Here is a 14,081-nt window from a genome sequence, read left to right on the forward strand (position 1 = left end):
TGATGGACTCCAGAGCTAAGTCATTCAGACGGGTGGCCTCACAAAGCAATACAGAAAGACAAACTCTTCTCAGAGTCTCTACAGATATTCTAGTTTGTTGAATCACATCTCCAGAGCTGTATGTGTCTAGTGTGGATAGATGATAGTTTAAAAGGTTACATTTTAGATTTAAGTTAATGAGTTGCAATAAAATAATCTTTATTGTTTACTCTAGTTGTAAATGGCTTCTTCTTGTTCAGCTGACAAAAACCAGAGCTCGTACACTGTAAACACAACCGACACAAGTACCCAAGATCGATAATGAAGTGCCAGATAGCCTATTCATAAAGTGTTTATTAAATATTAATTTGTAACTACATTACTTTGCCAGTAGGTGGCACAAAATTTCCAGTAACATGACTGAATGTTCCTACGAATTCTAGTTCATCTAGTTTAAAACTGAACAGACTCAGTCATTCTGGCAAACTTGGAATGGCAGGAAAATAAGTCTTTCAGGCAGAAGAGCTGTTAACCTCGGGGATAGTTTAGCAGAAGTGACTGTACAGCTTTTTTAGAAAGCAAAACAAGTCATATAACAGAAGTGTTGGCATACTTGGTGAAATCAACACTTTAGTGTATGAAGACATATTATGTGGTAAAAAAGTGAGTATTTTCTTAACATTATAAACATTAAAGTGATGTTCATGTACAACTGCTGATGACTGGCACATTATTGGCAACACATGTATTTAAAACTACACCTAGTAGCAACATATGTAACTTCTCATGGGATTTCGCAAGAAAGAGAGTGAAAGGTATAAAGGGTCAGTAAGTGTGAGACACTCCACAAGCATATATAGTGAGTAGTCCTTAACAAGTATTTGGACAGCTAAGACTCTTTAAAATGTGTAAATGTCATTGTACACTCTAGAAACAAATTATGCAAGACACTTTTCAGAACTAACTTCCCATTTCATAGAATTTCTGTAATTTTACTTTTAACCAACTAGTCTCAGGGTAATTTTTTAGGGCACACTGTATGAAGTTCCCCTCAAGTTTCTTAGCAGTGTGAACAAAGGTCGGGTGTAGTTCACTTAATTAAGAATAGACATGTCCTACTACCTTTGAGAACCAGAAATTGTCCAAAGTGTCCTTAAATTAAAATATCTGTATTTATTTCAAATAGAATCAGAAATGAATATTTGTCAAGTATACTGTTTCATTAAAAAAATAGAAGTACAAATGCCCTTTGATTTGAAAAACTGTTAAATTATCTTTTTTTAAGTGCGTCTTAAGTGCCCAAACACATTTTGGAACCACTGTAGCGAAAAAGTGAGAAAGGGTTTTAAGAGTATGTGGAAGGTTTTCCCACCTGCCTAAATCCTGTCACTCCTTTTAAATACTAGTTGCAACACTCTACAAGTCTTGACTTGAGGAAGCCTAAATTACATACAATTCACTGTTTAGTCACTTTACTAGAAACTCAACACACTACTGTGTTGAATGGCATGTCAAGGCAACATTGCAAACTTGTTTTATCATTTGAACTGTTGTTTCATGTGTAGGCCATATTGTTTATAGACCAATCACCCTTTTCCATTGTGTAAATTACGACTGGGGTTGAGTAATCTGACATGCACTGAAATGTTTTATGACACGGGACAGTAAAAGGATCACTGTGCAAATTGTCTAAGCTTTACGGTAGCATATTAAAAAAGAGGAAATTCAGAAAGCCCCAGCCAGTCGGGAAAGCTGGACTGAGGTGAAATGATGCTTGTAGGTCGGGCTCTTTAGCACACCGTGTAAGTGTAGGGCGGGCTGCGACTGAACCTCCAGAGAGACCCACGTCTGTCACGTACGAGACCGCCTGCTATCTGGTGCCTTATCCTCTTTTCTAAGATCCCTTAAGGATGGGGTTAAATTCAGCATAGCACTGCATATTTTATCTCGCTTTTAAAAGCGCTTTTCGCAGATCGTGTCGTGTGTTATATTATTTATAAGCGAGCTGTAACTCTGAATCGTGACCAGCGATATTCGTCACTCTTCGATATTCGTTCATGAAACACGTTTGCAGCGACAACATTGCAGCCTAGCTGGTCTTAAAGGGGCAGTGAAAGCAGCACGAAAGGGTAAAATGACTATGTCCGTCCCAGAGAGCATATCGGGGTCCGGGGGGAAAGAGGAGGAGAGTGAAGATGAGAGTGAGATCCTGGAGGAAAGCCCCTGCGGCCGCTGGCAGAAGCGACGGGAACAGGTACGTCTCGAGGCTAATGGACATATGAAGCATCGCTGTCATTTTCTAGTAAAGACGACGACTGGATGTATGTGTATTTAACTGTTTTTTTAAGTATTTAAAAGGCTCTGCTAATGCAAACAGATAGCATGGTGTGTTTGTGAGTGTCTTCGCGATAAAACAATCCTGTTGGTTTCTGTCCACATGGAGAGTTTACAGTGATTTGCAGCAGTTAAACACCTGAAGAATTTCTAAAAAGCAACGTAAATCGAAGCACTTATGCTTTAATAACAAACATTTGTGGTTGAAGGACATTTAACAGCATTTCGGAAGTGTTACACGTAGTTTTCGCATTTGAGTTCACGCACGGCCCCTCCCCCATCATCCACGCACGCCGCGGATACAGCGCACAGAGAATAAGTTGATGTTATTTTTATTTGTTTGTTTCATGTTCTTTTTTTCTTGACCTTTTATCTTTTGTTTTATGAGATAAAATGGGCGTGTTGGTGTCAGCCCACTCCTGTTGGCTCGTGTTGAGGCGTTAAGATCTCGGCTTTCTTTGAGATAAGTCACAGATACAGTATACTCAAGTTTATCAGTATTGGCACACGTTCAGTCCATCTATCTTACAGCACACTGGAACCTTATAACCTTATCTTTTAACCATATACTACTTAGTAGTGTTAACTGTGAAACTTTTTTTTAATGCTAAATAAATTATGATTTAGTTTAGACAACCCTTCCCACCTACAGTGTAAAATCTACCTGTTTGATTTACACTTTTCAGAAGCATGCAAACTGGTTGACTTCTAGTAAGCATGCTTATTTAGTAAAGTAAAGTGGACTAGTTATTGCATGTCTTTCTCTAAAGAAGTATTTCTGTCATCAGGTTCACCCAAAAGTGAACTTATTTATTCAAGTTAGTTGATCTTGTTAAAGCATTTTAAAGCTTAAGTTTAAAGCTGTTTAAATTGACTCAAAATTATCTAAAAATGTAAACCGAATAAATATATACCTGTTATATATCAGGCCATTTTTATTAGAATTCTTTTTTTTTTTTGACAACATTCGGTGGATTATGTCACCTTTATTTGTATAGCGCTTTATACAATATTGGTTGTCAAAGCAGCTTTACAGTGTTAAACAGGAAAATAGTTTGTCAATAATGCAAAAAGACAATAACGGAGTCATTTTTCCAGCTAAAGTCAGTTCGTTGATGATTCAGTGATGTCATCATCCTGTTCAGTTCTTTTCTTTTCAATAAGTCTGTGCAATCAGTCAAGGGTCCCACTAAGCAAGCCAAAGGTGACAATGACAAGGAACCAAAGCTCCATCAATGACAGAAATGGAGAAACCTTGGGAGAAACCAGTCTCAGTTGGGGGGCTAGTTCTTCTCTGGCCAGACGACACCAGCATGGCGTGGTTTAATTCCAGCCTGCAACACAGGTGCAGAGGACTCGTCTGGTTCTCGTGGCCTTGTGCTTATGGTTGTCTGGGGCGCATCTAGTTGACGTGCTGACAGTCAGGTCTGTTAAGATCGTCTCTAGGTGCTGATCCACCATCTGGACTCGATACGGACTGGATCTGGGTAGCTACAATTATCTCGGAATAAGAACGAAAGAGACTAATATTAGTGTAGATGCAATTCTTCTTACAATGTAGCGAGTACATGGGGTGTTATGGGAAGTGTTCGCGGTTCCAGTTGACCTAATTAATCCAGCCTAACAATCCTTTAATGGATTTGAATTATAGAAATGCGTTAGTATATTATGTGTATGTCAAGTTAATGAGATGTTACTATGTAAGAGTAACTTAATTAAAACTAATAAGAAAAAAATTAAGCTTAAGCCAAACTAAATTAATTTGAAATACCTGTTAATATTTAATGAGTGCTTAAAAGCATGGAACATAATACACTCGCCTCATGTGGATATTCATAAAAGTTTTCCATTTTATGTTACTAGTCATCCTAAATTTCTCAGAGGTCAAGGGAAAGTCTCAAGAGGGGGTGATTTATGTGTTCTTTTTCCATGATGCTTGATTGTGAGAAGCAATAAAGATGCAAAATTTGATTAAAACATTGGGGACAAAGTGGCTGGAGCACAATTAGTAATTATTTCCTCCTTGTGAAAGGCTTTGAGAGCAGGAATGTTATTAGTATGTGGCCTGCTCTCTTATTGCGTCAGTGTTGTTAATGGTGCCAGAACGCAAAGTGTTTGCTAAGAGGAGGACAGACGTGCTTGTACAACAAGAGTGAAAGTTTTGTTTTGCAGTGGTGTGGTGGTTTTCTTTCCTCAGTGACGCTGACATTTAAATGAAGAAACGTTGGACATGCCTCACAGCTGCTGTTCTGTGGGTTGTTTCAGTGTGAGTGTAAGATGCTGTAATGTTGGGAGTTTTTTGGGTAGTTGCAAAACTCATGCATTTATATTTGTTTCGACAGTTTAGTTTTTTGTAAAGTGGGCTTTACTACTAAAAAAAAATAAAAATAATAATAATAATAAAATTGGACAACCCACCAAATGTTTTATTTATATTGTAAATAAATTGTAGCACACTCCATAATTGAAAAACGACAATTGAGATCTTTTGATATTGCATTTATTTGACATAACATCATTAAAAGTTGAGAAATGGAAGTCTAATTGCACGTCCACAATGATACAAGATAAAATTCTTCAGATCAAAAAAATCACTTTGAGAGTGTTTCCAAGATTATTGTTCTGTGCCATAATCATGGCAGTTGGAGTGGACTCTGCTGTTCTTTTAAATGGACAATGATTTTTAAAACTTAATTGTTATTATTATAGTAATCAGGCTTAATGTGAATTGGCCCTTATGCATTGAAGATGTGTATACTACAGAGATCTCAACATCACAAACTGTACACTGACTGGACATAAAGTTTACAATCAGAAGTTGGATATTTTGCTTTTGATAAACATTATTATCATCAAATTCCTTCATTTTATCAACAGAGTTTTTGAGCAGATGTTTACCACGGTTCATCCCCTGAGCACGTGTGTGAGTGGAAAAACTCAAAGTGAAAATGACTCAGTCTGCAGATGGCTGGGCAATGATGTTTTCTGGCAGAAGTGTGTTATTTTTCACGTAGGAATGACATCCAAACCAGTGCAAATCAAAACCATTGTTGTTTTCAATTGGCCTTTATTCTAACTTTTCTTTTTTATCTGTATTCTGTTGTGACATGTGAAGCAGCAGAAATGAATTGGCACATTTTCGAGTTTAGCTATAATTAAGGCTGCAGAATAGGGAAGTTATTGGAGAGATTTCTGTGATAGCAAGCTTGTTATAGCTCTCAAACACGTTTGTTATGCAACTGTTTTCCAAACGTTTTGCTGTTTCTCAGAAGACTTAATGAACCCATTTGTGCAGTTTGATCAGAATAATTAATTCATGATGAGAGATAAATATACAATGCACACAGTTGTGGTGTTCTACTGAGTATCATCATGGCTGTATCAGTTTCAGCATAAATACACAGAAATGTATTTATGCAAGGCAGTTTGAGTGAAGTGTAGAGACACAGAGGAGAATATTGACAAAGGAATTGTTGAATAAAGTAGTCATTATTTTAGTTTTCACTGATGGCAGATGGACTATTCTGATGATGCTTTTCATACTTTTCTCGACCTTGACAGTGTAACTTACTTGGCAGTCTTTGGTACAGTCACAAGCCTCCCGGTTTTCATCCAAAATATCTTAAATTGTGTTCTGGAGACGAACAAAGCTTTAACAGGTTTGGAACGACATGGGGGTAAGTGATTAAAGGTCCCATGGCATGAAATTGTCACTTTATGAGGTTTTTTAACATTAATATGAGTTTCCCTAGCCTGTATATGGTCCCCCAGTGGCTAGAAATTTTGATAGGTGTAAACCAAGCCCTGGGTGTTCTGCTCTGCCTTTGAGAAAACGAGAGCTCAGACGGGCCGCTCTGGAATCTTCCCCTTATGTTGTCATGAGAGGAAGGTTACCTCCCCTTTCTATGCTTTGCCCGCCCAAACATTTACATTTAATTCAGTCGCAATGTCAGTACGGGTGTTACAAACAGATTTTTACGATATGGATTCAACTGCACTGCCGCAAACAGTGAGTAACAGTGTTCATTTCTGATGTGTAGCTAAGTATTCAAGTTCACACAGACTTTCTTTCTAAATCGTTAAATACTGTTTATGCATCAGTGAATCAAGCCAGTGACTAAATGATCAACTTCACATTGTTTCTCTTAGTAGCATAGCATGAAACAAATCTGTTATTTAAATTGTGATTTAACTACAGAGAGCGATCAAAGGAGATCACTTTATTTCATTCGGAGCTGTCAATCATACATCGCGAGTATATCTGCACACTAGGGCTGTCAAAATTACAAAGAGCTTGCGGCGGGCGATGCAAAGTAATGTGACTGTTTAGCTGGAGTTCCACACATTATGCCATGCTCATTTGGGTGCACATTTCTGAGATGTGACCTCCTCATGTTGCTAGTGGTCGAATGGAATGCTAACTGTATCTTAAATAGCTTGCATACAACTTTTTCGCGGGTCAACAATTTTACCACACTTTCTCTGCTGCGTTCGAGTTGGGCTCTGCACTTGCTGGCATCTTCCATGAAGATGCGTCAACTTTCAGCAGTGATGCTGTGCCAGACAGTGCGACTTCTGTGAGGCTGTGACCTGGCCCTGAACCCTCAGGCGCGCTAGTGCGCCCACTCGCAAAACAGGAAACCACGCCTCTACTACCGCAGGCGTTTCTTTTTCCATATTTTTTTATTTATTCGAATATAAATTTAGAATATTCGTTGACAGCCCTACTGCACACTTGCCCAAACTGCCGTTATAATGAATGACCTTGTTATGCTGTACAACTTACTGTATTCATGTCGATATTGTGTTTGCTGTTAGTTGTGGTGAAAGCATTTTGTTAAAGAAAATGCTTTGCAATGACGAGATCACTGCATTCACGTGATAAACAGACTGTCTACTCAATGCAGCGATTCATGTGATGAGAAAATATCTAAAAAATAACGCTGTAATCAACACTTCCACGATTCGTTAACCTCGACAGCTGTAATAGTAAAAGTATTTGAGAAGGTTTCCACATCAATCGAATGCAAAGATGGCAGCCAATCACAACAGTTGGTGTTTAGTCTCACAGCAGACACGCCCCTTCAAACAGAGTAATCAAGCCAGAGGGCTAATATCAGGATATAAAAATGCCTTTTATTTTCTAAATTTGTTATGTAAATACCTTACTAACTATATGAGTACACCTCGGGAAACATTAAAAAACATTACAAAAAAAGATAATAATCCACATCATGGGACCAAATTTACATTTTGGGTGGAGTATCCCTTTAACTAGTAAACTACAAACTAAATCAGTTAATTATTAATGGTATAACAATTGAATAATAGTGAGCTAAATATTTTGAAATATTTTTATATTTAATTTGAAAACTGAATACTTCTTTTTTTTCTTTTCTTTTTTTTCTTTTAACTGTAGAAGCTGCTAAATACATGCAGCCAGTACAGACTTGCTACTGTAGTTTTGTTACTCTGAACGAAGTCTGAATCACATTATGCAAAGGTAAAGTTTAGACACTGGCTTAGATGTTTTGTAACTTGCTACAGTTATCACTGTCAATCATAGCAATGACTCGCAGAACAATTTAGCAGATTCACTTGCATAATGTTTGACACTCGCTCTTGTCATTCCTGAAACAGTATACAGTAGTGTATATATAATAGAGATTTAAATGCAGTTTCAATGCAGCTTTACAGTATCAAAATAGAAAAAGTGTGTCAGTGCAAAAGGACAATAGTAAACACTCAATTTTCAGTTAAGTATACAATGTGGTCTTCTTAGACAATTTTTTGTTTTGTTTTGTTTTTATTGTGGTTGGATGATGTAGAGAAACTAAGCGAAGGGCGCTCCCCTTATAGCACAGCTAATTTTAATAGTTGACCGGAAATGACTGAGCTGGCCAGGAAGTAACAGTGCATATAGTCTATTCAGTCCTCACACTGCTAAAGATTTTACAAGAATCTGTGAAAAATGCAGACTAACTGCTTAAGGTCTTAAAGGTGAATAAGAATGGGTAATTTGCATTTTTCACAATTATTTCACAAGTCTTTTGTCATTCCTCAAAAAGAAGTAAACCTTTCTACTGGAGGCCCTCATAGTGAGGCCAGAAGAAAAGGCTTGTCTTAAAATAGCTCAGCAGGTCACTCACTTCTGTCTTTAAGAGGTTTGCCATGTTTTAGTTGAGCAAACAGAATGTCCCCTTGTCTTTCAGCATTAGTTAAGTTGGAGGACTTTGGGTGCTGACCACTTTCTTTTCTGCAAACTTTCAAACTACAGCAATTGTTTTGGAAACACTTGGTTATTATGAATCTCCTAACTCCTGATTTACAGATTGTCTGTAGAAATCCGATGTCTTTGGGTTTTCTTCTTTGTGCTTCATCTGTGGCAGGGTGACAGTATATGCCTTGATGGTAGAAATGGTAGATACATATGCCATTGACGTGATCAAATTCAAAAACGCCATTTTAAGGCCAGTTACGCCTTAGTAAAGGATCATTCAGGAGTTCAGTCATAAAAAAAAAAGAAGAAATTATACTTTTGTTGAACAAGAACACATTGAATTGATCAAGAGTGGAAATAAAGACTTTTTTTTTAAATATTTATATTCAAATATTTGCTGTTCTTCTGAACTTTCTATTCATTAAATGCCGCGTTTCCACTGCTGGAACTTTACCCAGGAACTTTGGGCTGGTGTGTGTCCACCGCAGGAACCAGGATCTAAATAAAGTTCCGGGTAAAAAAAAAAAAAAAGTTGCCCCTCAGAAAGTCCCTGCTCATGAGAAAGTACTTTTTCGAAGGTCCAGAACTTTTGGGGGCGGGACTTGGGCGCTAAACGTGCTGATTGGTTGAGGTCACGTAGCATTGTTTTTCAACCACCATTTATTAAGATAATTTTCAAAGTATTACTGTTATTGTGTCATGAAATGTAATTTTAAAAGTATTTCAGGCGAGAATGTAGTTGTTTTAAGCTCAAATCTGCCGTTTATTTATAAAGACGTCACCTATATAAAAATTTTTTTAACGATTTCCGAGGCGATTAGCTGGCTATATAAAATATAATTCATTTTTGATAAATCTAACATGTAATCTTTGGTCTTTAATCAATTTACCTATTAATATGTTAAAATTTAAAATAAAAAGAGGCAATACTGTGATATATTTTGTTTTATTGTAATGTAGGCTATATGTGACAGATTTCCCTGAACTATATTTCTGCGGCTATTATTATGTTTAAATGAAAACGAGCAGAGGCAGTGGTGTTTGATATCATATTTTGTCTTATTGTAAATATACACTGAGGAGAATTGAGGTAGCCAAGGTGAGCTGACTGATGATTCAAGTGCGCTGCTGTTTGCAGAATTACCGGACTTGCGTCGTCCTGTCCACAGGAGATCACAATCCCGAGTCCTGAGTCGAACTCACAAACTATAGTTCAGTCCGAAATATTGAGGGTACAAATCCGAAATTTTCATCATTTGTATTGAGAAACGGGCACAAACTTAAGTCACCAGAGTATTTGCCTAATCTTCACAGTGCTTTAGACTGAGGTGGAAACACAGAAAGCAACAGGTTTGTGGGGGGAAATTCCTGTGAAAAAAAAAAAAAAAAACGTTCCTGGTACAATTTTTCTTGGTAATTTCAGTGGAAACGCGGCTAAAGGGTAAAAATGTATCATGCTTTCCACAAAAATATTAAGGAGCACGACTCTTTAAACTTATTTCAGCATATTTTAAGGATTTCCGAAGTGACACTGGAAACTGGAGTAATGGCTTCTGAATATTCAGCTTTGATATCATAGGAATAAATATTAAAAATATATAAAAATGGAAAAATTATTATAAGATTTCAGAATATTTTCTATTTACTATATTTTCAATTAAATAATTGCAACCTTGGTGAACACAAGAGACATCTTTCAAAAGCATTAAAAAAAACAAAAATGTTTAAACTGTTGTGTATATTGTGATATATTCATAAATCATTATCAGGTTTTGATTATGCCATCAACTCCTGGTGTGCTTATGAGACACTCACTGGCCCTTGAGTTCTCAGCCACTGAAAGGTGGTGATGATACATGTACATGAATTAACCCAGTGGTGAACCCAGTGGAGAGGAACTGCAGATTTATTGGTGTGTGTGTGTGTGTGTGTGTGAGAGAGAGAGAGAGAGAATGAGCGAGTGAGTGAGTTAGAGTGTGTGCATTGGCTAGTGGCCAGTGTGAAGTAAAACCAGCAAGCGCCATCTGTCTCACTGCATTAAGCCATCCATATGGTATTCTCTCTCTCTCTCTCACTCATTGCATGTTCTTTTGTCCAGATTCTAAGAAAACAATAATGTTGGTCTTCTTATTCTGACCAATGTTCATCTTTATCACACTATATTATCAAGATCCTCTCTGATTGGCGTTTGGCACTGGGCTCCAGTAGATTGTGCCAACCTCTTTCAAAGATCCCAGATCTCCAAGAGGACTGGCAGAGTGGGTTTCCTGCGACAGCCAGAGGATTAGTGGTTTGTTCACAGAATGTTAAAATGGTCACACATTAATATAAAACAACAGTTTTTATCGTTCTTTTTCACATAATAAATGTCAAGTCAGTACTTTGTAAGCTTGTTTTTGTACGCTTCTATGTGACATTTTAACTCCAGTTTTTTAATCTGGAATGGATGATGAAACATATAGCTGAACCATATAGCTTCTTAACATTAGCTTCGGTTGATGTTGTCTAAAAGTGATAGTTCATCTACAAATAAAAATTGTCGTTCCAAAGTAGTTTGACTTTCTTTTTTCTGTGTGACACAAAATATGATACTTTGAAGACGTTCAGGTCCAAACAGCATCTGACCCTATAGTTTTATTATATATATTATTATTTTTTTCATCAAAATAAATTGTCTGCAGAAGGAAGTCAGTCATACAGTTTTGGAATGACTTGAGGGTGAGTAAATGTTGATAGAATAATTATTATTATTATTATTTTGGGTGAAGCGTCACTTTAAGATTGGTGTTGATCATTATTATGGATATCGGAGACCCTCTGTTCAAGATCTCTCATATAGAAATTATCCTAATACCTATATTATTGTATTTCTGAGGTTTTCTGTAACACTGAAATTTCCTCTTTTGTGAATTCAGTGTAAAACTGTCTGTAATCTGTCTGTTTAAAATTCTGAACTTTTTTTATTTTATATTTATTATTGCTCTCAATTGCAGTTAGTGTATTCGATTCACTCTTTCCCTCAGGACTTGGTCTGATTAGTTGTGCTAGTATATTCTGCCGCACCTCTTCAGTTAGTTAAGACAATGTGTCTATTCAGAGATTTGAATTCAGAGACGTGAGATGACAGAGATAGGCCATTAGTGTCATGTGTGAGCGAGTCTGTAGAATTAGCTTTTGATGACAGCTTGAGTATTTCAGCTCTCTCATGCTCTGAGAGTCCTAAATAAATCTCATGTGACTGACTAACAGTAACTAGACCACAACTTTCTGATTTCACAGATACAAGATTTAACTGGAATTTCATCCAGCGTGCAGCTTTACTTCCACTGCTGGGGGTTAAATAATCCATAATGTATGACTTATAAGATTTGTTTTTTTACATGGCTCCTATGGTCCTGGAAATCCTGGAAATTTTTAATTGTGTTTGCCCGGCCTTGAAAATGTAAATTAACAAAATCATAAAAGTCATTAAGAAAAATACTCTATATGTACATTTTACTAGTTTTGTTCTGCTTTTTAAAAAAAATTGATTTGTGAGTGAATCTTTAATTTATTTTTTTAAGTTTACTTGGGTGTTTCTAAAGAACTGGCATTGAGCAGATGGTATTTTTGATTGATGTATGGATTACACTGTGCCATTTTTTTGTGTGTGTGCATGCTTTATTTTCCCTTTTTTATTTTTATTTTTTAGAATGTCACAAGTAAAGACACTCCTTATTTCAGCTACCCATATTCATGTGTCACTCTTGTAATCTAGGAGAACTTTGCTCGGTCTCCTGTTCACTTATCACCAGGACTGTGATTTATATATGTGTTTAGTTTATTCTAAAACAAGATTGTGTCTAATAATTATGATTGTTGTGTTCATACTGGTCCCTTAACCCACCTAAAAGTTAGGTCTAAACTACTTGTTTATCTTTTCAAAGCTGGATCGTTTTGGTTTGGTTGCTGCAGGTGTTATTCTCATGCCACAACCTTGAACAAATGCCAGTTTTCAGAACTTTGCGACAGGAATATAGAGGAAGAAAAAGAACTGCTAGAAGATGAGGCAAAGCTTTCAGTCCATTCACACCATGGCTTCTCACATCTACAGAAACACAAAGCAAGGCATTCATAAGTCATGAGTGCAGTGACTAACACACTTTTGCTTAGACATCACATCATGCTTTTAGTCTATAATGCTCTTTGTTTACCTTTCTCTCATCGTCCTCCTCCCTACATCTCCTTTTGCTAAGTCATCCAATGTTGCCTGCTACTTATTGCACTGTTCTTTATTTATGATCCTTCAGCATTGATCTCTCTTCGCATTAACCCCTCATTCAAACTAGAGCTTTCGATCCTACAGGCCTGCTGTGACCGTTCCTCACTTCAATCATGTCAAGTCATGTTCAAACCTAGTGGCGCACTTGCCGTGATGTGGCTTTTTAAAATGTTCCAGTTTATGTGATAAAGTTGTGCATTAGTCACCACTGGCCTGTATTTGGGCTTCTGGCATACAGAATAATACCTTTCTGCAGATCACAAACAGCAACTGACCACATACTTATCAAATAATGCACTATAGACCTGCCTTAGACTACTTAAATTCCTGGCTTACGTTTCATCCTCCTACTTCCACAAACACCTCTACCTTGCCCGGTTTACCCAGAAGCAAAGCTGTTCATCACTTAATGCTGATTTTGCCAATTCTTTATTTCCTACATGAATGAAGGATAAAAGGGTTGAGGGGTTTGGGAGAGGGATGCCCCCGGGGCAAGAGCTGAAAATACTACACCCTCTGTCAGCACTCTTTCTTTAGGAAAAAGTTACACAATACAGCTTAAGCTTGTTAGAGCGTGGCAATGAAAGCTGATGAGTGTGACACTTTACTCCTAGGTTTATCACGTTGAGTCCCTCCTTTTGAGTGACTGCCAAGTGTGTGAATCTCAGGGAAGGTCAAACTGATAGCGTGCTCCAAGTGTCTTAGTACATTTTCTGAAATCTGTGGTTTTTATCCTTGTCCTGTATGTGTGATTCATTGCATCCTGACCATTTCTAGTAACTAAATGGGAAATGTTGAACCACAGTCATTTTTAAACCAGGATTAATGTAACCTTGGGTTACCTGTTCATATTCAATTAATCCTGGTAAGACTTTCAGAAAGATTCAACACTTTACATTGATTAACGGGAATAATTGTGTTCATTGGCTGGGCAAGTGTAATATGTGGGCAGGTTATTATTGATACATATTTCCTGATTCAGTTAGATTCTGATTCATTCACAAGCTCTAGAGTCGGTTTAAATTTGACTTTTCAGTTGAGTATATTTCAGTTATATAAGGTCTGTTTTGCTTGCAAGTAATTCTTTCTCAGTTAACATTAAATATAGGAAATCATCTAACTTAGTATATTAAAAATATTAAAAGTGTGTGTGTGTGTGTGTGTGTGTGTAAAAACCTACATTTTTAGCAGCTGTTACTCCAGTGTCACATGATCCTCAAGAAAATTTCTCATTATAATCAATGCTGAAAACAGTTGTTGCTTTTAATATTTATTTATTTATTGTGG

The 14,081-nt window shown here is 36.9% G+C and overlaps 1 protein-coding gene across 1 annotated transcript in view; it reads left to right on the forward strand.

The window, feature by feature from the left end:
- Positions 1 to 1,702: 1,702 nt before the first annotated feature.
- The window catches only part of LOC113118562 (nuclear receptor-binding protein 2-like), a 465,395-nt gene continuing 453,016 nt past the window's right edge, over positions 1,703 to 14,081 (forward strand). Inside the window, exon 1 of the mRNA XM_026287840.1 lies at positions 1,703 to 2,233. Coding sequence (XP_026143625.1) covers positions 2,114 to 2,233 — 120 coding nt within the window. The 5' untranslated portion in view covers positions 1,703 to 2,113. The remainder of the gene's footprint in view (positions 2,234 to 14,081) is intronic.

This window comes from Carassius auratus, chromosome 2 (genome assembly GCF_003368295.1).
Source record: "Carassius auratus strain Wakin chromosome 2, ASM336829v1, whole genome shotgun sequence".
Classification (NCBI taxonomy): domain Eukaryota; kingdom Metazoa; phylum Chordata; class Actinopteri; order Cypriniformes; family Cyprinidae; genus Carassius; species Carassius auratus.